At 45.3% G+C, this 24,134-nt stretch overlaps 1 protein-coding gene and 1 non-coding gene across 3 annotated transcripts; both read left to right on the top strand.

Moving 5' to 3' along the window:
• The first annotated feature begins 1,237 nt into the window (after positions 1–1,237).
• KPNA4 (karyopherin subunit alpha 4) lies at positions 1,238–23,320 on the top strand. Of its 2 annotated transcripts, XM_059479566.1 has the most exons (18): positions 1,238–1,472; positions 8,791–8,835; positions 9,481–9,570; positions 9,658–9,687; positions 9,768–9,820; positions 10,547–10,642; positions 10,741–10,826; positions 12,501–12,587; positions 14,076–14,245; positions 14,331–14,375; positions 15,627–15,758; positions 15,941–16,069; positions 17,230–17,286; positions 17,441–17,545; positions 18,572–18,643; positions 19,239–19,401; positions 20,114–20,208; positions 21,156–23,320. In XM_059479566.1, the coding sequence occupies exons 1-18, from the start codon at positions 1,404–1,406 to the stop codon at positions 21,252–21,254; spliced, it is 1,623 nt and encodes a 540-aa protein (XP_059335549.1). In that variant the 5' UTR covers positions 1,238–1,403; the 3' UTR covers positions 21,255–23,320. The 2 variants fall into 2 exon arrangements, with proteins under 2 accessions (XP_059335549.1, XP_059335550.1); XM_059479567.1 differs by lacking the exon at positions 17,230–17,286 and having other exon boundaries at positions 1,239–1,472.
• On the top strand, positions 16,433–16,692 carry LOC132077903 (small Cajal body-specific RNA 7). Its single transcript, XR_009419164.1, has one exon. It is a non-coding gene; the product is annotated as a small Cajal body-specific RNA 7 (non-coding RNA).
• Positions 23,321–24,134: the final 814 nt, after the last annotated feature.

The following is a 24,134-nucleotide window of genomic DNA, read 5'->3' as shown; positions in this document are numbered from 1 at the left end:
AGAGCCAAGCCTCATTCTCTGGGAAACGTCCAGAGACAAAACACACATAGTCTGAAAAATTATTGTGTTTTCTCCAGGAGCTAAACCTAGTTCTCTTTCCTCAGTCTCTGAGGGACTTGGTGACTTCATTTTCACGCTTGAGAAAAGCATCTCCTGTCACAACTTTGATTTTTCTCAGCAAGTATCATGGAAAATTATAACAAGCTCTATCAACAATAAAGATGTCACAGAGTTAATTTCCAATCATTAAAAATGAGAAGAGACTACATGCAGGATCAGGGCAGTATGTGTATATTTATTTGTTTGTTTGTTTATATGCATACCCTAATTATTTTAGTAATGGCACAAAAGCATTATTTTCCAGGTAAAATTTCAGAAGTAGGAACAAAATTACTGTCCCCTCTGCTCTGCAAGTGCATCTCTCTATTGCTTTCAATACTGTTTATCTTATTTCATTAAAAATTTAAAGTTTCTGTAGCAGCTTTTTTTTTTTTTGCTAAAATTCTGGAAGACGGGAAGGAAGGGGGATTACTCTTAGCGAATGCAAAGTGTAGGGAGGGAAAAGATTTACGTGTAATTTTCGGCTCCATGATGCAAATAAATGCAAAGTGTAACGAGGGGAAGGATTAAACTTAATTTTTGACTCCATGATAGGGGCAAATGCAAACTTTATTGAGGGGAAGGATTAAACTATTAACTTCGGTCTCTGTGAGGGGACTGAATGTAAGGTGTAGCGGGGAGAGCGATTCAGGGGTCAACTTTCGGCTCCGTGAGGGGAGTGAACGCCAAGTGTAGCGAGCGGAAGGATTAAACTGTTAACTGTCGGCGCCACGAAGGGAGCGAAGGGAAAGTGCTGTTGGGGGAAGGATTAAAATATTAACTTTGGTCCCTTCCCGGCAGCAGCGCAGGCGCGGGGAGCGCCCGTGCCGCCGCCCCTCCCCTCAGCCCCTCAGCGCCCAAGATGGCGGCGGCGCTGAGGCGGCCCCTCCTTCCCTCCCCGCGCCCGCGCTGCGTCACCGCTCCCGCCCTCTCCCTCCCCGCCGCCATTGGCCGCGGGGCGCGCGGGGCGCAGCCAATGGGCGGCGGCGCCCAGAGCGAGGCTGGCCCCGCTCCCCCCTCCCAGCCTCGCTCGCCCCGTCCCTTCCCCCGCTCGGCGGCACCGGCGCGTTCGGGCCGCCGGGACCGGCCCGGGCCCGCTCCGAACCGCCCGCTCCGGGCCCCGCTCCCGCCCGCCGCACCGCGCCCGGCCCCGCTCCGGGCCCCCACACCCGGCCCCGCAGCGGCGCCCCCTCGCCCCGGCCCTTCCCGGCTCGCCGAGGCCGAGAGCGGGCCCGCCGGGCCCCCGGCGCGCTCGGGCCCGGGCGGAGGCGGAGGGGCCGCGCTCCTCCCTGGCCGCCCCCGCCATGGCCGACAACGAGAAGCTGGACAACCAGCGCCTCAAGAACTTCAAGAACAAAGGCCGCGACCTGGAGGTGAGCGCGGCGGGGCCCGGCCCGCCCTGAGCCGCGGGGAGGCGGGAGCGGCGCTGCCGGGCGGGGAGGGAGGGCAGGCCGGGCCGGGAGGGAGGAAGGAGCCGCCGAGGCCGCGCTGCGGGCCGGGCGCGGCCGGGCCTGGGGGCGCTCGGCGAGGGGCAGCGGCCGGGCCTGGGGGCGCTCGGCGAGGGGCAGCGGCCGGGCCTGGGGCTTCCCGGCCGGGAGCAGCGGCCGGGCCCGCCCGGGTCGCTCCGGGGCTCCTCGGGCCCGGCAGCGGCCGCGGCCCCTCCCGGGTGGCGGCGCCCGCCGGGGCTCGGCCCGGCCCTGGCCCAGCGGCCCCGGTGCGGCGTGGGCTCGCCGGAATCGCTGCAGGAACGATTTCTGCGAGCGGCCCCGAAAAGCCTGAGTCAGGATTAGGGCCCGGTTGGGTGTTCTACTGCGCGTCTCCAGGATACCTCATGAAATAAATAACGCCCTAACTTTCATAGCAAGATTATTAATTTTTTTATAAACACTTTTTCTCTCTCTCTTTTTTTTTTTTTTTTTTTAATTTTTTCATATTTCTGTTTTCTGCTCAGATAGTTGAGAAGCCGTTCTGGCTCGTAGCACAGAGCCCCTGAACTTTTTGGTGGTTCAATTTGAGCTGTGAAGGTGCTTCCTAAACACAGCAGGATACATAATTAACTTGAGGTTTCCTCAGGAAATGGTCAAATTTTAAAACTAGGTATCAATCCTCACCTTTAAACACTCAGCCAGGAGTGCTCTTTGGAGCTTAAAATTGTCTGTTCAGGGTTCTGGACAAGAATTTTGGTGTTCTCATGGCTGCTTTTTACTGGCCTCAAAGTGTTCCTTGTGTTTTCCATAATATTCCAGTCTTATATTTGAAGGCATTACAATGTTTCAAAAGTAAAAACTCCTTTGTCTTCCCTGTATTAATTTAAACATCAGCCAAGTTTCCCAGGAGTCTGTAACACCTGGCTTTTTAACCTGTCCAGGTAGATTGATAAAACAGTTTATTACTCAGGTATGTCCAAACTTTTGGCAAAAATATTGGGAGTGGGAGTAATTAATTACTCTGTTCGCTGGCAGGGTTGTGAGGTAACCCCTTGCCTTAGATACTAATTAATTTTTACATCAATTTTGTTACCACTGAATAGGCAGTTGTAGGAAGGCACCTTTAGGACTGCACACAGTGAAAAATGGGATTTCTGAGTAGACACAGGCTGGAATTCAGGGGTTTTGGTGCAGCATTTTGGGGGAAAAGGCTGAAGCAGGGAAGGTTCAAGATGGACACGCAGGTAACACCACGTGGGAGTGTGTCAGAAGCTCTTCAATCATTTTTTTTTATTTGCTGCAGCACTGAAATGCCTTTCTCCACAGCCCAAACCCACTGCTGGGCCGTGTTAAATTTTAGAGAGTGACATTTATCCAGCAAATCCTGGAGCACATGCCTGCTCCCTAAAATAACCACGGTGCAGGGCTATTTTTCATACAATAGCTCAGGCTCCTGGCTGTCCCTGCTGCTCAGGAGCTGCTTACACATCACCCTGCCCATCAGGCTGCCCAGGCAGCCCCCAAAATCCACCTTGCAGGGCTGCTTGGGCTCAAATTGTGTATTTGTTTGGCAGAGGAAGCCAGCATTTGATCTTTATCTCCTTCACTCCTCCCCCTTTTTATCTGCGCCGAAATTCTCGTTGGCCCTGGGTTGTTTTTACAAAGCCATCGTTTTTTAAAAATTTTCCATGACAGTTTACCCCTAGAGAAATGAGAAATCACCCTGATTTTGGGGAGTCCCAAATGGAGAGATTTCTAGAGGTTGTGAGAGGTTGCCATGCTGTGAATTGCAAACTTCCTAAAAATGTTATCTCTTAATTCCATGTGCTCACATCAGCCCATTGACAGTTCCAGTTCCTGTCACACTGTCCTTGCCTTCCAGGTTTTACATATCCACAGGAAGTTCTTGTATTTCTGACCAAAATCAGTGATTTCCCTACATTTTATCCCCTAAAGTACCAAACATTTATTCACCTTTTTGGATATTTAATTTCTTTCCCCCAACATGCTTCTAAAAACCACAAATTCTGGCCTGGAAAAAAAGAGGGGAAAAAAGAAAACAACCCCCAACACAGGCACCTGTTTTCCATAAGATATTTGACAAAATTCCTTCATGTGCTGAAATCTTGGGCAAACATTTCCTGCAGGGGCACATTGTGAATCATTGCTGCCATGTGTTTGGGGTGACAGGTTGCTGTGACACTGGGGATTGAGGGATTCTCTGGGAGCAGCAGTCTCCAGGAAATCCTTGTCCTGCCCAAAGGAATACACGGAGTAGTAAAGTTTGTAATGGAGGCAGAGCAGTCATTTGGAGCTGAGGCATCTCTGGGGGGAATTGAGGATTTCTGGTCAGGGCTTGCTGCATTTTTGTAGGGTCTTCAAGGTTTTACAGCTGTGGGGGGAAAATAGAATTGATCCAGCACAAAGAGGAGCCTTACAAACTGCAGAAGTGGCCACGGTTTTTAACCTCCAAGCCCAAAGCCTGACTGGAATTAGGGCTTATCTGGACTCTGATATTAAATTATGCAAATACTGATCCATTAGGGAGCAGGGTAAGGTGACTTTTTTCATCTTCAGTGAGGAACAGGTTTTGTTTGGGTTTTTTTTCCCCCTGGATGAGAAGGGTTGAGCTGGTTTTTACTGGTTATTGTGGGGATGGCTGTGCTGACACCCATCCAGCCTTTGTTTTTAATGGTGATACCACAAATCTTGGAATTAAATACCAGATCTTAACTGAACAGAGCCCAGATAAATCCAAATTGATCATTGTGGCTGTGCTAGAGTTTTATGGACAAATTTAAAAATAATGCCTTTTTAGCCCTGCATTTAGGGGTCTTGATTTGGGAAGGTTTGCAGAGTTTTGGGGTGTTTCATTTGCTTCATTTTCTTTCACCTGCTGATTGAACATTTCACTTTCTCTTGGTGTTTGTTGCCTGCTGCAGCATTGCAATCTGACTGACATTTAGAGGGTTTTTTTTTTAAATGAAATAAAAAATATTTCCTGCATTTTATTTCTGTGGAAATCTTGGAGGAATCTGCTGAATCTTTCCTGCCCTGCCTCACCTGTGTTGCTGGGCGGGAGATGAAGGATTGCTTGAACACAGGAGAGGTGTTAAAAAGAGATTTCTGCTCTGCAGTTGAGAGATGCATGAAGGGAAATGATGATGATAATTCTGTGATGCAGAGCACTTCAAAACTAATTTTGGAGCAGCCATTGCCTGAAGATCAGTAATGTCAGGATTTTAAGAGTTGCCAACATCATTCACTGGACTTCAAAAATCCCAATATTTTTTGAGAACACCAAGGAAGCTCCAGGGGAGTGAGGGAAAGGTGGTGGTGGGAGATATTTTGAATATTGCAGGTGCTTTGAAGCTTTTCAACCACTTCTGTATCCCACACAAAATAGTCTGCTTGGGATTAAATATGGAAGAACTGAAGGAGAGCAGGAATTTCACTCAGTGGGATAAAAATAGGCTCCTTTAAGCTGACTTGGAGTTCTGTGGTGAAGCTCATCCATCTTGTCACTTCCAGATGATCCTGAGATATTTGTTTGAGGCATTTTCCCTGCCATGCACAGCTTCTCCAGGAAGAATGGGCCTGGTGGCACATGGAATGTCATATTGATTTTTATTTTTTATCTGGGGCTCAGACTCCCGTTTCCATTCTGAAGCTGCTGAGATGTGACCTCTGGGGGTATCTTGGCTTGGCTTTATGATCCCAGAGCATTTTTATCAGTGGTCTCTGGAGCAGATTTCATTGCTGCACTTTGAATTGAGATAGGATTTGTCTAGGAGGGGGTAATGGATGGAGGAGGGCCTGAATCACTGGCTGTAACTGAGGAAAAACAGTCTGGTTTCTGTTCCCTGTGGGGTGTGTTTTGTTTTTATTTGGAGTCCCAGACCACACTGGTGCTGGTTGCAACTTCCTGGGAAGGAAGGAAGGATGGCACAAGCAGCTCATTTTTTATTTACAATAACTGTTGACTTTGCAGTTCCCCAGCAGAAACAATGTGCCCTTGGAAACCATTCCCTGGGCTGAGAGCAGCAGCCAAAGTTCTACAGTTACTCCTGTGCTGCAAGTGTGGAAATTGAGTGGAACATTTTATAACAGCAAAAAACCAGCCCAGGCAGGAGGGAGCACAGGCTGGGCTCCGGATCTCCCTTCAGGGAGGGGATCCCATTGCAGGGTCCCCATTCCTGGTCCCCATTCCTGGTCCCCATTGCAGGGTCCCCATTGCAGGGTCCCCATTCCGGGTTCCCATTCCGGGGTCCCATTCCGGGGTCCCATTCCTGGATCCCATTCCAAGGTCCCCATTGCAGGGTCCCATTCCTGGTTCCCATTCCGGGGTCCCCATTCCAGGTCCCCATTGCAGGGTCCCATTCCTGGTTCCCATTCCGGGGTCCCCATTCCAGGGCCCCATCCCAGGTGTGTTTAGGAAGAGTTGTTGCATCCCAGCTCCTTGAAAGCCCCCAGAATGTCCCAGGATGCTGCAGGCATCACTACCAGGAGATTTTAATGATAAGCTGAAGGGCTCAGTCATGACTAATGGTCAGAAATAGCCCTTATGAGAAATCTGAAGCTAAATATAATTGAAAAAAGGAGGATGGAGGGGTGGCCATGGCAGGGTGACAGAAATAGATCGGATCATTTGATTTTTGATGTACAAATGACAAACAGGATCCAGAGCCTGGGAGAGCCACGTGAATTCCTCACAGAGTGGGCCATGTTCTCAGCTGGAGCCCTTGCCAGGCCTCTCTGAGCTGGCTGTGAAGCCCTTTCTGGTCACAGTGGTTTCCTGTGGTGTGGGAGCTGGTTCACAGAGCTCAGATCTCTCCCAGAGCAGAGGAATCGCTCCCCACTCCCCTGGGGGTGCCAGGACACCCCCATCCCTCATCCCTCATCTCTGCTCTGAGCTGCTCCCCAAGAGCTGCACAAATCCAGCTGGGCTCTGCTGGGCATTTTCCTTTCTCCAGACTCTCCCATCTCCAGCTGGGCTGGTGGCACTGGGGAATCCCGTGGCACAGCTGATCTCAGTTCCCATTTGTTCCTCTTCCTCCTCCTCAGAGGATGAGCAGTGCCAGGCTGACCTGTAACTGTTCTCTCAAGGCTCTGTGTACACACAGAGTGATTCTGGTGCAGCCAGCCTTTGGGAAATTGTGCTTCAGGGTGACTCCGCTGCTGGCTTCTCTTTCATGTGAAGGCTTTTGTGATCCCAAGGTGTGCAGGCAGGAATTCAGCAAGGGAGAACATCCTTCTTGTCCCACCAGAGGATCCTCCAAAGTCTGGTCACCTGCAGACAGGAATTTTTACTTAAAGACTTTTCTAAATGATACAGACTTTTCTAAGTATTACAGACTTTTCTAAATGACACATCTGATGATTTTTTATTGTAATATTTGTTCTGGTCCCACTCAATTCTCTCTGTGTCACCACCAGCTTTGCTGTGAGCAGCAGTGTCACCCCTGGGGTCTGGGAAGAGCCATCCCTCTCCCAGGCAGCTTTTGGGTGGGAATGTTGATTTTGCTGGTCCTTTGGGAAGGTGTTAAAGCCCTGTGAGATCATCAGGGGTGTGGTACAATTCTGCAATCTGATTATCAGAGCCTTTCCTCCCATTATTTTATCTTGGATGTGCCAAATCTGTGGAGTTTGGAGAAACTCCCCAGAGCATTTGGGAGCCTGGAGTACCTGAGGCAGGTGGAAGCTGCAGCAAAGCCTGGAAGGGCTGGGTGGGATCCAGCAGGGGCTCAGCTTCTCCTGGAGCTCAGAGACATCCCTGGGGCGATTCCTGCCTTCCCTGTGCCCTCAGAGACATCCCTGGGGTGATTCCTGCCTTCCCTGTGCCCCTCAGACATCCCTGGGGTGATTCCTGCCTTCCCTGTGCCCCTCAGACATCCCTGGGGTGATTCCTGCCTTCCCTGTGCCCTCAGAGACATCCCTGGGGTGATTCCTGCCTTCCCTGTGCCCCTCAGAGACATCCCTGGGGTGATTCCTGCCTTCCCTGTGCCCCTCAGACATCCCTGGGGTGATTCCTGCCTTCCCTGTGCCCTCAGAGACATCCCTGGGGTGATTCCTGCCTTCCCTGTGCCCCTCAGAGCTGCATCCATTGTCCTGGGGGATATCACCCCAGCCCTGAGGATCTCCCAGGGCTCTAACACCTTCCCAAAGCACAGGGCAGCAAATCAATCTCTGTTTTGGGTGGGAATGCTGATTTTGGGAGGGGAGTGGCTCTCCCAGACCCTGCTGCTCCCAGCAGAGCTGCTGCCGACACAGAGAATTGAGTGGGACCAAAACAAATATTGCAACAAGAAAGAAGCCTCATCTCCTCTGTCCTGGCTCTCCAGGTTGCTGCAGCTGCCCTGGCCCTTTGCCTTTTCCAGAGCAGGAGCTGTCCCTGGGGCAGGTTGGATTTTCCCCTCAGCCCCCAGAGCAGCAGGAACCATCCCTGCTTTGCCCCTTTTTCCTCTCCTTACCCTCTTTCTCTGGGGAGCTGCAGTGTCATGCTCAGCTGAAATTTGTTTTGATGAACTGCACCTTCTTTTTGATAGGAATAATGAAGAAAAACGCTTTGAAAGTGAGGTTTTAATGCTTATCTTCACATCTCCTTGCTGTTCAGGAGGTTCCCTTTCCTTCTGTCCAGCTTTCCCTGGGCTTGTCACAATAAAAATGGAATTGTTTGGAATTTTGCTGTCCTCATTCACTGTAGAGTTCAAAGTGTTCAAATAAAATCACTCCAGACTGATTTGTTTCTGCTTTCACTGCAGCAGCACAAGCAGCAATAAACCAATTTGTGTATATTTACAATTTTACAATTGTTGTTTTACCCTGAGCACTGTCAATGGCAGCTGTAGAGAAAATGACAAAAATACTGCTCTTAGAATGTCAAAGGTTCTAATTTATAAATAATGGCTCTGGAACTCAGCTTTGCTTGCAGCTCTCTTAATTTGAGCTTCTTTATAAAGTTATTTTACTGCTAGATTGCCATGGTCCTTTTAATGCTTTTGGTGCTGTTTTGTGCACAACTCCTTTCCATTTTGCACTTTGAAAAATGTGGTTTTATTCCTAATTCCTTTTTTCCTCAACATGAAGACTTAGGAGAATGTTTTAGTATGAAATTACAGAAATATTGTAGTTATTTCCATTTCCTGTAGGATCTCTACTTTTATAATGAAAATTAAACCCTGTGTTGAACTGGAATACTTGTACAAGAACATTTTAAATTGATCTAAATTCAGATTATAATTATTTTTATCTTTATGCTTTCCAGACTATGAGAAGACAAAGAAATGAAGTTGTCGTGGAGTTGAGAAAGGTGAGATGACCCAGAGTTTTTATTCTTTTATTTTATAAAATTTTTCTCACCAAGTGGGATTTGACTTTGTTGTTACTCTGATAAAGTGTGAGAGTTTTCACTAAAGACTCAAAAGTTCTGGAGTTCTGGGAGTTCCACAACTTTCGTCCTGCAAACCAGGAGTTTATTTGTAAGCTAATTAAGGGACTCCTTGCACTTCTAGAGGTTTTTAAAGATTTGGTTTTTCCTTTGAAAATCAGCTGTTGCTGCTCATCTGCAGGCAGAAAATAATTTCCTTACAATTAAGTGTGGAAGAGTGTGAAGCCAAAACTGGAATTGTTGGGAAAAAGGAATCACAACTGGAATTATTTTTCTTCTGAGCTGAACAGAAAACCTCTGGGAATTGCTGTGTCCTGATAGAAATTATGACAAATAACAAACAAAATGGAATGTTGATGGACATGTGCACATCAGACTTCCAGCACAAGTTGGATGCAGGATTTTTTTAGGAAGAATTCCCAAAATGTGCTTCTCTGGGCAGTCCTCTCCAACTGTTTTTGGAAAATTTAAGTGTCAGTGCTGGGGTATTAATGGTTGTTTGAAACAGAACACCCCACACCCCCTAAATCCAAGTTTTAAAGGTATTCAATCATTTTTCTCTTTAAGAACAAAAGAGATGAGCATCTCCTAAAGAGGAGGAATGTTCCCCACGAAGATATCTGTGAGGATTCTGATATTGATGGGGACTTCAGAGTGGTAAGAATTAACTTGCAATAATTTCTTCTTTTTGCATCCTTAAAAGACATTTGGAATTTCTAACTGCTTCTTGTCTCTGTTTTCTAGCAAAACACTTCTTTGGAGGCAATAGTACAGGTAAAAACTATGACATTGTTTGAATATTCTTCATGGCATGATGAACAGATGTGTGAAAAATGTATTTTCTCTTATTTTAGAATGCTTCAAGTGACAACCAGGGTATTCAGTTAAGTGCTGTGCAGGCAGCAAGGTAAGAATACACTTTACTCAAATATCCTGATTTTATTTTGTCGTGCTCTTAATGTCAGAAAATGTGGTTTAGCTTAACTGAAATTGTATTAATGAAGTGATTTTTAAAAGGAAAATAGAACTTTAAAGAAATCAGAATACACAGACCTTGTAAGTACTGTGGATTTTATTTACATGTAAATACCTGGATTTATTTTGGTGCAAGCTTGATGAGTAAAATACACACTTTAAAGGACTGTCAAATCTTTGGCTTTAAGTGCAGACAGAGCTGAGTGTCTCGTTTTGTAGGAGTTGGAGCAGAATAACTCTTATCTTTTATTTTCCTGGCTGGTGATAAACTTCCAAAGGGGAGAAAGCATGGAATGAAATGGCCAATGGATGCAATGCCTTTGCTTTTCCAGTGGCTCAATAATTTCACTTTGGGGGGTTATTTTCAATTAAAGAGGAGGGAACAAATCCTGTGGGTGGGTGGGAGGAGGAGGGAAACCCTTGGGAAGGAATTCCCAGCCCAGCAGGAGCAGCTTGGTTGTTGGAGATGCCAAACATTGGAATTTCCCAAACTCCATCTCCATTGGGGATTCCCAAACTCAGCCACAGGGAGCCTTTACTGACCTGCTCCAGTGGCAGCACTGATCCCTTTTTGAGGGGAAAGTCGGATTAAACAACTCCCTGCTCCTTTCCAGGCAGGATCTGTCAGTAATTTGGATTTTTGTCCATTTTCCTGCAGGAAGCTGCTGTCCAGTGACCGCAACCCACCCATCGACGACCTCATAAAATCAGGAATATTACCTATCCTAGTGCACTGTCTTGAAAGAGATGACAAGTGAGTGCTGCCAGAACTCAAAATATTCACCAGCTCCTGCTGTTCAGCTGCTGTGCCAGCTCTGAGTGCTGACACCTGTGCTTGTTCTCTGTCTGCAGTCCTTCCTTACAGTTTGAAGCTGCGTGGGCCCTGACAAACATTGCCTCTGGAACCTCGGAGCAAACCCAGGCTGTAGTGCAATCCAGTGAGTGCTGCAGGGGGAGCTGCTGCCATCCACAGCTGGGGTTTGGCTGGGATCAGGTTGGGATCAGGCTGTCAGTGCCCTGAAGGAGCTGTGCCAGCTGTTCACCTCACACACCTGGTTTTGCCTTCATTTCCTCAGGGTTTAAACCCACTTGGGTTTCCTAATGGTGAGCAACAGCTGGAAACTCAAAATATCTTAATCTTAAATAACAACTCTGTAAGCAGAGTTGGTACCTGCTGGCCTCCAGTTTTCAAACTTGAAAAAAGAAAATCACCAAAAAACCTGGAATAAACCAAACAACCCCTCTGAAAAGCTCCCTGTTGTGAAGAGGGAAGAATATTCACAGATCAGAGGTTGCCTGAACTCTTCCAAAATTAAGTTGAATTACAAAACCTGTCCTTCCTATTTTGGGGCATCTGAAACCTGGGAAGGAATTGTAGTTGGAGTCTGAGCTACCAGGCAAAGCAAACTTTGTTCTGGACTCCACACACATCCTGAAGCAGAGCTTCTGTTGCTAAATCAGAGCTAAGTGAGCAGGAGTTTTAATTGAATGAACAAACCAGAGCTTCTTGAAGAATCAAAGATACAGTGAAATGAGTTCTTACTAAAATTTAAGGAAAAAATACACAAAAAATTATGTTGGCTGCAATATCAGTTGCTTCTATTTTTGCCAACTTGGTTAAGAGTCTGTGAATTTCAATATAATTTGATTTTCACTCTTACAGGATGTAACTTGGTAATACTTTTATCTTTTTCTCCATCCTCTTCCTTTCCCAGTTGCAACCTGAGTTTTCTTTGGGAAATCTAATTAATAAATAATCTATCCCACCCCTGACCTAGAACACTTTAGATCTAATTTATCAGTGGATTGAGCACTTTTACAGTGGTTTCTGTAGGTCTGTATTGCACCCTGTTAGTCAGTTTAATAGCTCTGATATATTAAATTATTTATTTCAATTTAAAATTATTTTCTGTAATTTTTCCATAAGAGTCTATTAATCTGCTTGCTGGAGATGTTTTTTTCTTCTTGCATTCAGACACTGGAAATACCTTCATTTGCAGGAAATAACAATCCTGCTGGTTAGTTGTTTCTCTAGTAAACACATGATTTACAGGAAGAAAAAAATCTAACTAAAAATTCCAAATTTCTCTTGAAATTTGTGAAATAAATGGGTTCCTTACAGACTGGGCTGTTATGTAAGCAAGCACCTCAGTGCTGGGGGAGAATAAAACAGAATTAATTATGTAAATGTGGATTTCTTTCCTGCCCTCTTCCCACATTCCCTCTCCTGAATTCCCACTCCATTCCTGCTTATTCTCCAGTTGCTTCATTGGGGTTTGGTCTCTGTTGTTCCTTTGCACTTGGGGCTGCTGCATCACTTAGCAGAGAATTTCTGAATTCAATAAATGGAGCTAAATTTGGATCCTACAAGCTTCAGTAAACTTGAGACTTGCAAAGCAATGAAATGTCAGGGGTTTAATATTCTCAGGTGCAGGCTCTGTAAGGATGTGCAGCAGAGGAGGAACCATTGCAGTGTTTCATTTTAGCATCACCTGGGAAATCAGTGAGGCTTTGACCAGTTCTGAACAGGAAAATAAAGTCTCATGGGAGAGTTTTTGCTTTTTAGAGATGCATTTTGAACCATTTCCCTGGGGTATTTTTGTACCTTTCAGATGCTGTGCCGCTTTTCCTGAGACTGCTGCATTCACCTCATCAAAATGTTTGTGAGCAAGCAGTGTGGGCTTTAGGGAATATCATAGGTGGGTCTTCCTCCTGCCACCACCACCCTCTGGGGCTATTTCTTTATTATTTATTTATATTATTATTATTATTATTATTATTATTATTATTTGTTATTTGTTGTTATTATTCCTGCCACCGTCAACTTCTGGGGGTGTTTATTATCATTATTATTATTCCTGCTACCAACAACTTCTGGGGATGTTTTATTGATTATTGTTACTCCTGCCACCACCAACTTCTGGGGATGTTTTTTGGTTTTTTTTTAATTATTATTATTGTTACTCCTGCCACCACCAACTTCTGGGGATGTTTTTTATTATGATTATTATTATTACTCTTGCCATCATTAACTTCTGGGGGTAGTTTTTATTATTTGGAAATTTTGTCAAGGAATTTTCAGGAATATTTTGGGCTCTCACAGTTCTTGGTGGTCTGGTGTTGTCTGCCACCCCTTTCCCTTACCCAGCACCATAAATCTGTAAATCATGGGATGTTTTCTGGTAAAATCTGTAAATGCTGGGATGTTTTCCAGTAAAATCTGTAAATGCTGGGATGGATGGTTTTTGTTAAAATTTGTAGATGATAGAATGTTTTCTGGTAAAATCTCTAAATGATGGGATGGATGTTTTCTGATAAAATCTGTACATTTTAACAGAATAGAAATCTGTAAACAATGGGATAATGTTTGCTGTTAAAATATGTAAGCAATGGGATGTTTTCTGTTAAAATCTGTAAATGCTGGGATGCTTTCTGCTAAAATCTCTAAATTTTAACAACAGAAATCTGTAAACAATGGGATAGATATTTGCTGATAAAACCTGTAAGTGCTGGGATGCTTTCTGGTAAAGTCTGTAAATGCTGGGATGTTTTCTGATAGTCTAAATGCTGGGATACTTTCTGGTAAAATCTCTAAATTTTAATGGAATAGAAATCTGTAAGCAGTGGGATGATGTTTGCTGTTAAAATCTGTAAATGCTGGAATGTTTTCTGGTAAAATCTCTAAATTTTAATAGAATAGAAATCTGTAAACAGTGGGGTGTAAATGATGTAAACAGTCTATAAATGCTGGGATGTTTTCTAGTAAAATCTGTAAATTTTAACAGAACAGAAATCTGTAAATGATGGGACGGATGATGGGAAAAATCTGTAAATGCTGGGATATTTTCTGATAAAATCTGTATACAATGGGGTGTTTTCTGATAAAATCTGTAAGTGCTGGGGTGTTTGCTGTTAGAATCAGTGAGTGCTGGGGTGTTTGCTGTTAAAATCAGTGAGTGCTGGGGTGTTTGCTGTTAAAATCAGTGAGTGCTGGGGTGTTTGCTGTTAAAATCAGTGAGTGCTGGGGTGTTTGCTGTTAAAATCAGTGAGTGCTGGGATGTTTGCTGTTAAAATCAGTGAGTGCTGGGATGTTTGCTGTTAAAATCAGGGAGTGCTGGGATGTTTGCTGTTAAAATCAGTGAGTGCTGGGATGTTTTGTGTTCCAACCCCCTGCTCGTGTCCCGCAGGTGACGGACCCCAGTGTAGAGATTACGTCATTAGCCTTGGAGTGGTGAAGCCCCTGCTGTCCTTCATCAGCCCCTCCATCCCCATCACCTTCCTCAGGAACGTCACCTGGGTGATGGTGAACCTGTGCCGCCACAAGGACCCCCCTCCACCCATGGAGACCATCCAGGAGGTGCTGCAGGGGGGCTGCAGGGCCGGGTGGGCTTTGGGGCTTCGCTGGCTCCACAGTAACCCCCAGGTGTTTGTCTCCCCCTCAGATCCTGCCAGCGCTCTGCGTCCTCATTCACCACACCGATGTAAATGTGAGTGACCCCTTACGGCCACTGCAGCTTCTGCTCTGCTTTTTGAGCTGAAATGTTAAATAAAATTAAAATTATGATGTTCCGTTTGATTAGGACGAGCTGCTGTGGATATCTATTAACTGCTTCTTTTAAAATGCTGATGTTATTTTTAAATAGTGATTTTTTTTTTTTCCCCCTAGTGTTTCTGTCTTTGCAAGTGTTTATTTGCATGTACTTTCCCTGCCCTTATGACTGAAACTGCTTTCTATTTTTATTCCTGTGAGCATTCATTCACAGGGAAATACAGAAGTTTTTTTTGCCTGGCACTTTAATTTGTAATGAAAATCAGTGTGAATGAAATAAAAACCAGTGTCTGCTGCACATGTCAAATGTCAGGGTTAACTGTGACTTCTGAGGTGTTAAATATGAAATTGTTCTTTAAAAGTAAAGTAAATGAGCAAAACTTCATTGAAATTATGGAATGAGTCAGCTTTTTGTCTGAACATAAATCAGAATTTAAGATTAATTCTTTGCTTCCAAAAGAAATTGTAGCTGAGTTAATGGCAACAGTGCTCTGCAAAAAAAAGTCTGTAATAACTTTGCGATTCCTATAGTAATTACGTAATTTAATTTCTTGTCTCTGAGGAGGTGAAATTAAGTTTATTAGAATTTTGGAAATTCCTGTATTGGTGAGCCAGTTAAGAGCTGCCAGCTGAAACAACACTCACTGAATATTTTTAACAGCTGTCAGTTGAAATATTCACATTTCCTGCTGCTTAAACTGGCTTTTCTGCATGTGCATGCACACAGATATTAATTCAGATTAATTGTCAGTGTATAATGTCCATGATTTGGATCAGTGTGTGTGATATCAATTCAGATTAATTCAGTGTATAAATGCCCATGATTTGGATCAGTGTGTGTGATATCAATTTAGATTAATTCAGTGTATAGATGCCCATGATTTGGATCAGTGTGTGTGATATCAATTCAGATTAATTCAGTGTATAAATGCCCATGATTTGGATCAGTGTGTGTGATATTAATTCAGTGTATAAATGCCCATGATTTGGATCAGTGTGTGTGATATCAGTTCAGATTAATTCAGTGTATAAATGCCCATGATTTGGATCAGTGTGTGTGATATCAATTCAGATTAATTCAGTGTATAAATGCCCATGATTTGGGTCAGTGTGTGTGATATCAATTCAGATTAATTCAGTGTATAAATGCCCATGATTTGGATCAGTGTGTGCTGTTGTCTCCTGTCAGATATTGGTAGACACAGTCTGGGCCCTCTCCTATCTCACGGATGCTGGCAACGAGCAGATCCAGATGGTGATAGACTCTGGCATTGTCCCTCACCTGGTTCCTCTCCTCAGCCACCAGGAAGTCAAAGTCCAGGTGAGTTTGGGTCACACAGAGCAGGTGACCCCAAAATGTGCTGCTGCACAAAATCCTTCCTTTCTGTAACTCACATTGAAGTAGAATAAATATTATTTTCCTGTGTGCTGCAGCATTTGCATAAAACCTTTACATTTGCTGAAGAGCTTGTTTTGAGAGGAAATGTTCTGGTTGTGTTTCAGACTGCTGCACTGAGGGCTGTGGGGAACATCGTCACTGGCACCGACGAGCAGACACAGGTGGTTCTCAACTGTGAAGCTCTCTCACATTTCCCAGCACTTCTGACACATCCCAAAGAAAAAATTAATAAGGTGAGCAACACCAGGGACTTTACCTGATGGAGAACTTTTATATTTGCCTGAGCTGGGGCTCCACGTTGTGTAGTGTCATAAAGATGTGAATAATCACCTCCTTCCACCAGTTCGTGGCAAATTTCAGCAAATACTGATTTGTTTTCTGGAAATGAATATCCATAGGGAAGGAATTGAATGAATATCCATAGGGAAGGAGTTGAATGAATATCCATAGGGAAGGAATTGAATGAATATCCATAGGGAAGGACAGGAATGTCAGTGTTTGTAGGAAATCAAAGCTTGCCATCACCAACCTGGCTGTTGACTGGTGTAGGAGTTGTCAGTACATGAAATGTCACCCTGATGGATTGCCCTGACTCTGAGAGGTGATGACACAGAGACAGTGGGGTGTGTGTGCATGGGGTGTGTGTGAGAGGGGTGGGGGCTGTGTGTGCTGTGTGGGGGCTCTCCTGGGGGCACTGATGGCAGTGCTGAGCCAGGAGTGCATCTGAGGCGTGTTGGGCACCTCAGGGGCCCCTCTGCAACACTGCCTGTGATTAAAGCCCCAAAAAAGCCCACCAGGAGAGCCCAGGCAGCCCAGATGTCTCCAGGGTCACCAGTGATCCTGTGCTCTGATCTCAGAGAGTCAGGGATGCACACTGCTGAAGCCTCTTTTGAAATTCTCAGCTAAAAAGTTCTCATTCAGGGAGGCTGAGAAGGGAATTGAATGGTGGAGGAGTGCTAGGAAGGGGGAAATCTATCAGCTGTGGGATTGTAAATGGTTGGTACTTTGAATATACTTAAAATTGTATTTAAAACTGTTACTTGTTGATTAAAGTTTGGATTCCCACTCTGAGAGGGAGGTGAGGGAGGGGCTGCTGGGGAACAGATCTGTTCTTTGCCTGGCAGGAGAGTCCTGGCCTTGTGGACACAATGAGCATAAACTGCAGAGTATTGTTAAAAATCAGGTGTTGAATTGATAGTGCTGCATTTTCCTGAAGCTAAGGAGAGCCATTAGGAAGGAGGTAAAGAACTGTCATGTCTGGAGTAAGGATTCTGTCAGGAATCCTGTAATTCTGTCAGGAATCCTGAAACCTGCTCATTGGCAGTGCTGGAAGCAATCAGAAGTGCTCATTTGGCATTTTCTGTCTCCAATAATTTCTCCTTTTAATTTGAAGTATTTGGTTGAAGCTGGTAACAGTGAAAGGCTGAGGAGTCTGGTGGAGCCTCCTGAGGTGAGATTGTGCCTCTGGTTTGTCTCAGCAAGATTTCAGCTCTGCACAGTCAAGCTGAGGGAGTGCTTGCTTGTGTTCAAGGCTGGCCAGTTGCAGTGCACATAAATGATGTGCAATCTTTCTGTGAGTTAATTGCTGGTGTTTTATTTTGCAGGAAGCAGTGTGGTTCCTATCCAACATCACTGCAGGAAACCAGCAGCAAGTTCAGGCAGTAATAGATGCAAACCTTGTTCCAATGATAATCCATCTTCTAGATAAGGTCAGATCCCAAGCATTGGTGCTGGGCTTCAAATCCTGCTTTCCTTTCCAGCTCTCGGTGTCTTTTAAAAAGTGATTTCCCAAACCACTCTGTGCTGCCAAGGGTCTGCTGTGGCAGAAGGAGGGAGCAGCAAAAGCATGTGGGAATTCTTTAAGGGAGAAGACAAATAACCCAGAGCTGGTCACAGATAGCTCTGTTAACTGCCAGTTTATTGATCTGTGAGGAAAGGTTGGAGACTTTTCCATGTCACCTCAGCCCTGAGGTGCTGCAGCAGCCCCAGCTGCAGCCTGCAGGGCTTTATCAGAGCTGCCATGGGCTCAGCTGGCCCTGCAGATGTGGCAGCTGCTGATAAGGGCTGGCAGAGTGCAGGGCTGCAGCTCCTGCTTGCCTTGCTGTAAACAACCTAACCTTCCCTTCCCTTTCCCCTTCCCTTTCCCCTTCCCTTTCCCCTTCCCTTTCCCCTTCCCTTTCCCCTTCCCTTTCCCCTTCCCTTTCCCCTTCCCTTTCCCCTTCCCTTTCCCCTTCCCTTTCCCCTTCCCTTTTCCCTTCCCTTTTCCCTTCCCTTTCCCCTTCCCTTGCCCCTTCCCTTTCCCCTTCCCTTTCCCCTTCCCTTTCCCCTTCCCTTTCCCCTTCCCTTTCCCCTTCCCTTTCCCCTTCCCTTTCCCCTTCCCTTTCCCCTTCCCTTTCCCCTTCCCTTTCCCCTTCCCTTTCCCCTTCCCTTGCCCCTTCCCTTGCCCCTTCCCTTTCCCCTTCCCTTGCCCCTTCCCTTTCCCCTTCCCTTTCCCCTTCCCTTTCCCCTTCCCTTTTCCCTTCCCTTGCCCCTTCCCTTGCCCCTTCCCTTTCCCACCCCGGGTGTAGGGAGGGATGGACACACACAGACTCAAACAGGACAGGATTTATTTGTTACCTCACACTGAGCTGCTACAGTGACTCCTTGCACTGGGGACTGTAACAAATGCAGATTTGTGGGAATCCTGCCTGACACGGACCCTGGGATGACTGTTCTGTCTCTGCTTGTGCTCGCAGGGGGATTTTGGGACTCAGAAAGAAGCTGCTTGGGCAATAAGCAACTTAACAATCAGTGGGAGAAAAGACCAGGTGAGTGCAGCTTTGGGGAAACATTTCCTGCCTTGGGAGGTGCTGGGGTTGGGGGTGTCTCTGTTCCTTCTCTGTTCAGTACTTTCCCTTCTCCCCATGGGATTTAGGAGTGACCTCCCCTTGTGTTGGGGTGACCTGAGGTCAGGAGCATCCCTGGGGTTTGTTGGAAGCTCTTTTGGGATGAGTGATTTCAGTCAGGCTCTGATGGGATTCTCGAGCATTCCACATTTCTTTTTTACCTTTTTCCCCACCCCACAAGGATGTGATCATTAAAAGGACAGTAACCCCTGAGTAGGGGATACACAAGTCCCTTGTAAGCCCAGAGTCAGAGATTTGTGGCAGGGTTGGGGTGGTGCTGTCACTCTTTAGAGGGGAAGTTGAAGCTCCTTATCTGACACTGACAAATTCACAGTATTTGCTCCTGAGGTGCTGTAAATCTCCAATCTATTTGTAGTTTAATACCCAAAGTTCCCCAAAAGGGGTTCCTGGGGTGGCCACTGCAGGAGCTCTGGGCTGGGTGGGTGACATTGACAATCTGGGTTTGCCTGTGCTGCTGCCACGTTCCTGCTGTAACTCTTGCCTTTCCCCCCCTCAGGTGGCTTACTTGATTCAACAAAATGTAATTCCTCCCTTTTGCAATTTGCTGACAGTAAAAGATGCACAAGTTGTGCAGGTGGTTCTGGATGGACTAAGTAATATATTAAAAATGGCTGAAGAGGAAGCAGAAACCATAGCCAACCTTATAGAAGAGTGTGGAGGTAGGAGGAGCAGAGGTTTCATAACTTTTCCAGGGATTGCTGCTTTGGCATCCTGCCGGTGCTGGGTTTATTGTTGGCACAGATATTTTAAACAAACCTGGTTTAAAGTACCTTTCTCATGCCTATCAGGTGAATATCCACAGCTTCTCCTAAGTGCATGATCAAATAAAATGTGGAGGAGCAGGGTAATGGCAGTAAAGTTCATGAGGTGCTAATTTTGTAACAGGCTGCATATCAGACAAATTAGTCTAATTAACAGAAACTAAATTAGTCAATGTAGGGATGATGTGCTTACCTTAATCATGCACAAGTCATGTCCAGGTGAACTTAGAACAAATAATTCTACATACAGTGGTTGTGAAAATGTAGTAACTTTAATTTCCTCATGGTTTTGAGACTTTCTCCATATTCTTTGTGGTTTAATTGACTGAAACTTTTCAGGGATGAAAGAACAGTGATATTAAATTTGGGCACAGGTGAAAAACTGTGGGATTTGTTAACATGGAGTAGAATAATCCTTAAAATACCAAATCTGTGTACTGAACTTCTGTGTTAATATGTATAAAATATAAATAGGCCAGGTGGGTTCAACAGCATTGTATTCATAACCAGATCATTCATAACTCTATTCCCAATGTATTTTTTAATTGCTTTGTTGGAAGTTGTCTGCCCTGAATTTGCTGTTCTGAGATTTCTTGTGTGTTGGTTGCAGGCCTGGAGAAAATTGAACAGCTACAAAACCATGAAAATGAAGACATCTACAAACTGGCTTATGAGATCATTGACCAGTTCTTCTCCTCAGATGATGTGAGTGTGCAGCTCCTGCAGTGTGCTCGTGGTTTGCAGTTCCAGATGTGCTGCAGGGAAGGGCAGCAGCCCCAGGGCTGGGCCAGGGAGACTCTGAGCCCTGGTGTGACCCCTGCACCTCCTGCCATTGCTGCTGTGAGGCAGCTAAAGCAGATCTGGTGCCTCATTTAAGGCTCATCTGCAGGGATTAAACCCAGGCTGTGAACAGTCCCTGAACTCCCAGCCTGACCCTGCCCTGGTGATGAGCTCCCTGCTGGCTCCAGGCCTGAGGCTGCTGCTCCAGAAACAGAGTTGGGATATTTGGGGAATTCTGGAGGTGGGATGTGCTGATCAGGAGCTTTGTTCTGTTTCAGACATGAACATAAATCAAAGGCAGGGCTGGTTTTGTGCATTTCCATCAGGAAGTTCATTGCAGTCTGGGCCGTGCAGGGAGGGTTTCCTGCTGCCCTGATCACTGCACAAATGGTCAGGTTCAGCTGCATTCATGGCTGTTTGCACTTGGAAGGTTTTTCGTGCTGCATTTCACTTTGATGTGAGCAGTGAGATCCAAGTCTTGTTTAGCAGCTCAACTTTGGCATTTACAGCTGGACTTGGAATTTAATCCCATGTCGGTTTGGGCTTAGGGCTTCCTTGGTTTAGTGGTGCCGGTCTTCTCCTGAGGACTGAGATTGTTTCTGAGACTGCCAGAAGGTTTTCCAGGGGAGAAAATGGTGTCAACGGGAGGGTTTGGGGTGCCATGTAGCACTCCCTGACCAATCCAAACTAAACATTTGGGTTTAAATCACCACATTTTGGTACTCTCACTAAACCGGGGGAGGGATGGCAGGGCTGGGTGCAGGGAGGTGGGGAGAGAGCTGCTTCTGGGGAGAGAGCTGCTTCTGGGATTGTCCAGCTCCTGTGTGGGGCTCTGTTGGGTCCCTGCTCACGGTGTCCCCATTGCGTTCCAGATTGATGAAGATCCAAGCCTTGTTCCAGAAGCGATCCAAGGCGGAACATTTGGTTTCAATTCATCTGCCAATGTACCAGCAGAAGGGTTCCAGTTTTAGAGTGGTATTTTGGAAGTTTAGGTACAATGCAGCACTGAATAAAAAAAAAAAAAAGGTTTGATCCATCAATCTTGGCTCATGGGATCCGCTGCTGCATTAAATCGGGAAAGTAAACGCGAAGATTTCATTTGGAATCACAGAAAAGCCCAAATGAAGTCAAGATGGCGAGTGGGTGCGAGTGAGAATGAGTGGCAAAATGTAATGACAAACTTCACACTGAATGCTTCTTTAGATTGTTCAAAGAAAAGGGCTCCAGGTCCCAGCTCTGCAGTGCCTGAGGAGGAACACCGCCCTCCCGAGCCGGGGGCCGCAGGACTCTCATCATCAGCCTCGTCAGCATCAGCGCCGTGGGCAGGGCAGGGAGAGCGCAGGCCTTGCTCTGCAGCCGTGTGAGTGATGGCAGCGTGCAGTGCAGTGCATGCAGTGGGTGTCTGCAGCTCTGCTGCAGTGCAGTGGGTGTCTGCAGCTCTGCTGCAGTGCAGTGGGTGTCTGCAGCTCTGCTGCAGTGCAGTGGGTGTCTGCAGCTCTGCTGCAGTGCAGTGGGTGTCTGCAGCTCTGCTGCAGTGCAGTGGGTGTCTGCAGCTCTGGTGCAGTGCAGTGGGTGTCTGCAGCTCTGGTGCAGTGCAGTGCGTGTCTGCAGCTCTGGTGCAGTGCAGTGGGTGTCTGCAGCTCTGGTGCAGTGCAGTGCGTGTCTGCAGCTCTGCCCCGGGCAGGGCAGCGAGCGAGAGAGGCGTGCCTGTGATTGTCTGTGAGCGTGGTGCGAGCTTGAGTCGCCTCCAGGGGCTGAGAAACCTAAAATCATCCAATGAGTTCACAAGTGTTGACTTACACTGGACACACCAAGACCGGTTTAGCAGCAGACTCTGGTTTACTCCTGCAGCCTGTGTTTTCCTCTTTTTTTTTTGTTTTATTTTAATTTTTTTCCCCTCTTCTTCTTTTTTTTTTTTTACTTTCAGTTCTTTTCAATTTCTTTTTCCTGTTACGGCTTCTTAGTTGTTTGTAAAGTCAGAATTTCAGGAAGGCTTCCCTGTGCATTTGCACCAGATGAATGTTTGATGTTATGAAAAGCTTTTCCATATCATCAAAACTAATTTGTAGATTTTTGCATGGAAAAAAACAAACAAAAAAAAATCATCCATTTCCCTTCAAACTAGACTGTGTTGCAGTACACAAGTTGCCATAATAGTAGAAAGCAGTAAAAATGTGGTAATAAAACCTCATCCTTTTCATTTTCAAAGATAACACGAGACCTTTGCATGTGGTAATCTCCAGCATAGTTCATTTTTAGATTTCGTTGAGTCCTGTAACCAAAATGTTTCTGTTGTGGTAGGATACCGTGCTGTGTTTCAATGTTACTTGTTTTCAAACTTTGTTTTCTATGAAAATGATATGGAAACGTCTAAAAATGAAATTTGGTGCATATGTACTGCTGAATAAAGAGCGAAAAAAAGAGGTGTGAATAGATGTACAAATCAAGTCATGGTTTGAACACCTTTAATATGCCTAATCCAATTGTTTTAGACTCTTTTTATCCTAGATGTAGGCAGCCATGAACAATCTATTTTGAGCCACTTTAGAGAGAAAAAAAAAAAAAAACTTTGTATTTTTAAGACTTGCACAAAAAGGATGCAAGTGTTTTTATAATTGGAGGAATGCCTCAGTTTTGAGGTCGTGCACACTAAATTCAAGGTGATGTTACAAATTTGTACAAACTGAACTCTTGATAAGGTGGCTCATTGTAGGAAATGCTGTGCCTTCCCCTTTGAGCACAAGTGTTGCATGAACAACAGTTTGCTATAAGAAACCATCCCAGGTTAGCCACCATTAGCATCTATATCTACCTTGTGTTTTCAAATCAGCTGGTAATTCTGAAACACTGTAGAATGGATAAAGATTATTTTGTGATCATAACTCTTTGTTGGACTAGAGTATTTTTGCAGCATTCCTTGTCATCAGAAACATGGTTAAAAGTTTAAAACTAGAAGCAGCGGAAAACTAGCTTGTGAATTTATCCAAGTAGAGTGCAGGCTAGGCTGTCTTGGGGAAATAAACATTAAAACTTGCAACTCTGCTGCCCTGCCTGTTTCTTTATGGAGTATTCACGTTTTTCAGCATGAAACACAGAGATTATGTGAAGAAAGTGACTTTTAAAGGCTCTGGGTTGGGGTTTTTACCTGTTAAATGTTTGTGTGTTGCAGGTTGGAAGCGTGGAGTTTTTTTGTTGTAAATGTTAAAAAAAATTTTAACAATTTTATTTCAGTTTTCCTTCATTACTTCTGTATATTCACTGAATAAATCAGGGCTGTTTTCATGGAAAACATAGGGAATCCATGGAGGAGGGAAATTAAACCCTTTTTTCGGAAGTTGCAACGTTCTAAGGAAAATTCTAACCAGTAAATCATAATTTCACCCTCGAACACCTTTGTGAGGGACGTTCATAGAAAATGGAACAAATTGTTTTGCAAAAATAACCCCAAAACTCCATATTTAATGCCAAAAAATGCCTTTTGGGCACTTCCTCATAAATCCAGAAAATTCCCTTGAGCTGGTGCTGCTCCCGCATTTTCCCTTTTTTGGTGGATTTGGGGCTTTGGGGTGAGTTTTTAACAGGGAAATTCTCTTCCTCTGCTTCCCAGCAGTTCCTGTCACGGTGATTTCACCAAAACACGGGAATGTGAAATATTCCAGAATATCCACAGGGTGGCACCACCGGAGCCGCTTTGGGCGATGCCTTTTTTCCCAAAATTTGCATTTTGAGGTGATGCCGTTGATTCTTTTGTGGGGGAATGGGGGATACAAACAAATAATTTGGGAATTGCCTCTGGGAATACTGATCACTGATTTTGGGTGTTGTATCCATATTTATATATTATATATATA

The sequence above is a fragment of the Ammospiza nelsoni genome, chromosome 10, assembly GCF_027579445.1.
Source record: "Ammospiza nelsoni isolate bAmmNel1 chromosome 10, bAmmNel1.pri, whole genome shotgun sequence".
Lineage (NCBI taxonomy): Eukaryota > Metazoa > Chordata > Aves > Passeriformes > Passerellidae > Ammospiza > Ammospiza nelsoni.
Note: the sequence above shows the minus strand (reverse complement) of the source record. Positions and strands in the feature narration are given on the sequence as shown.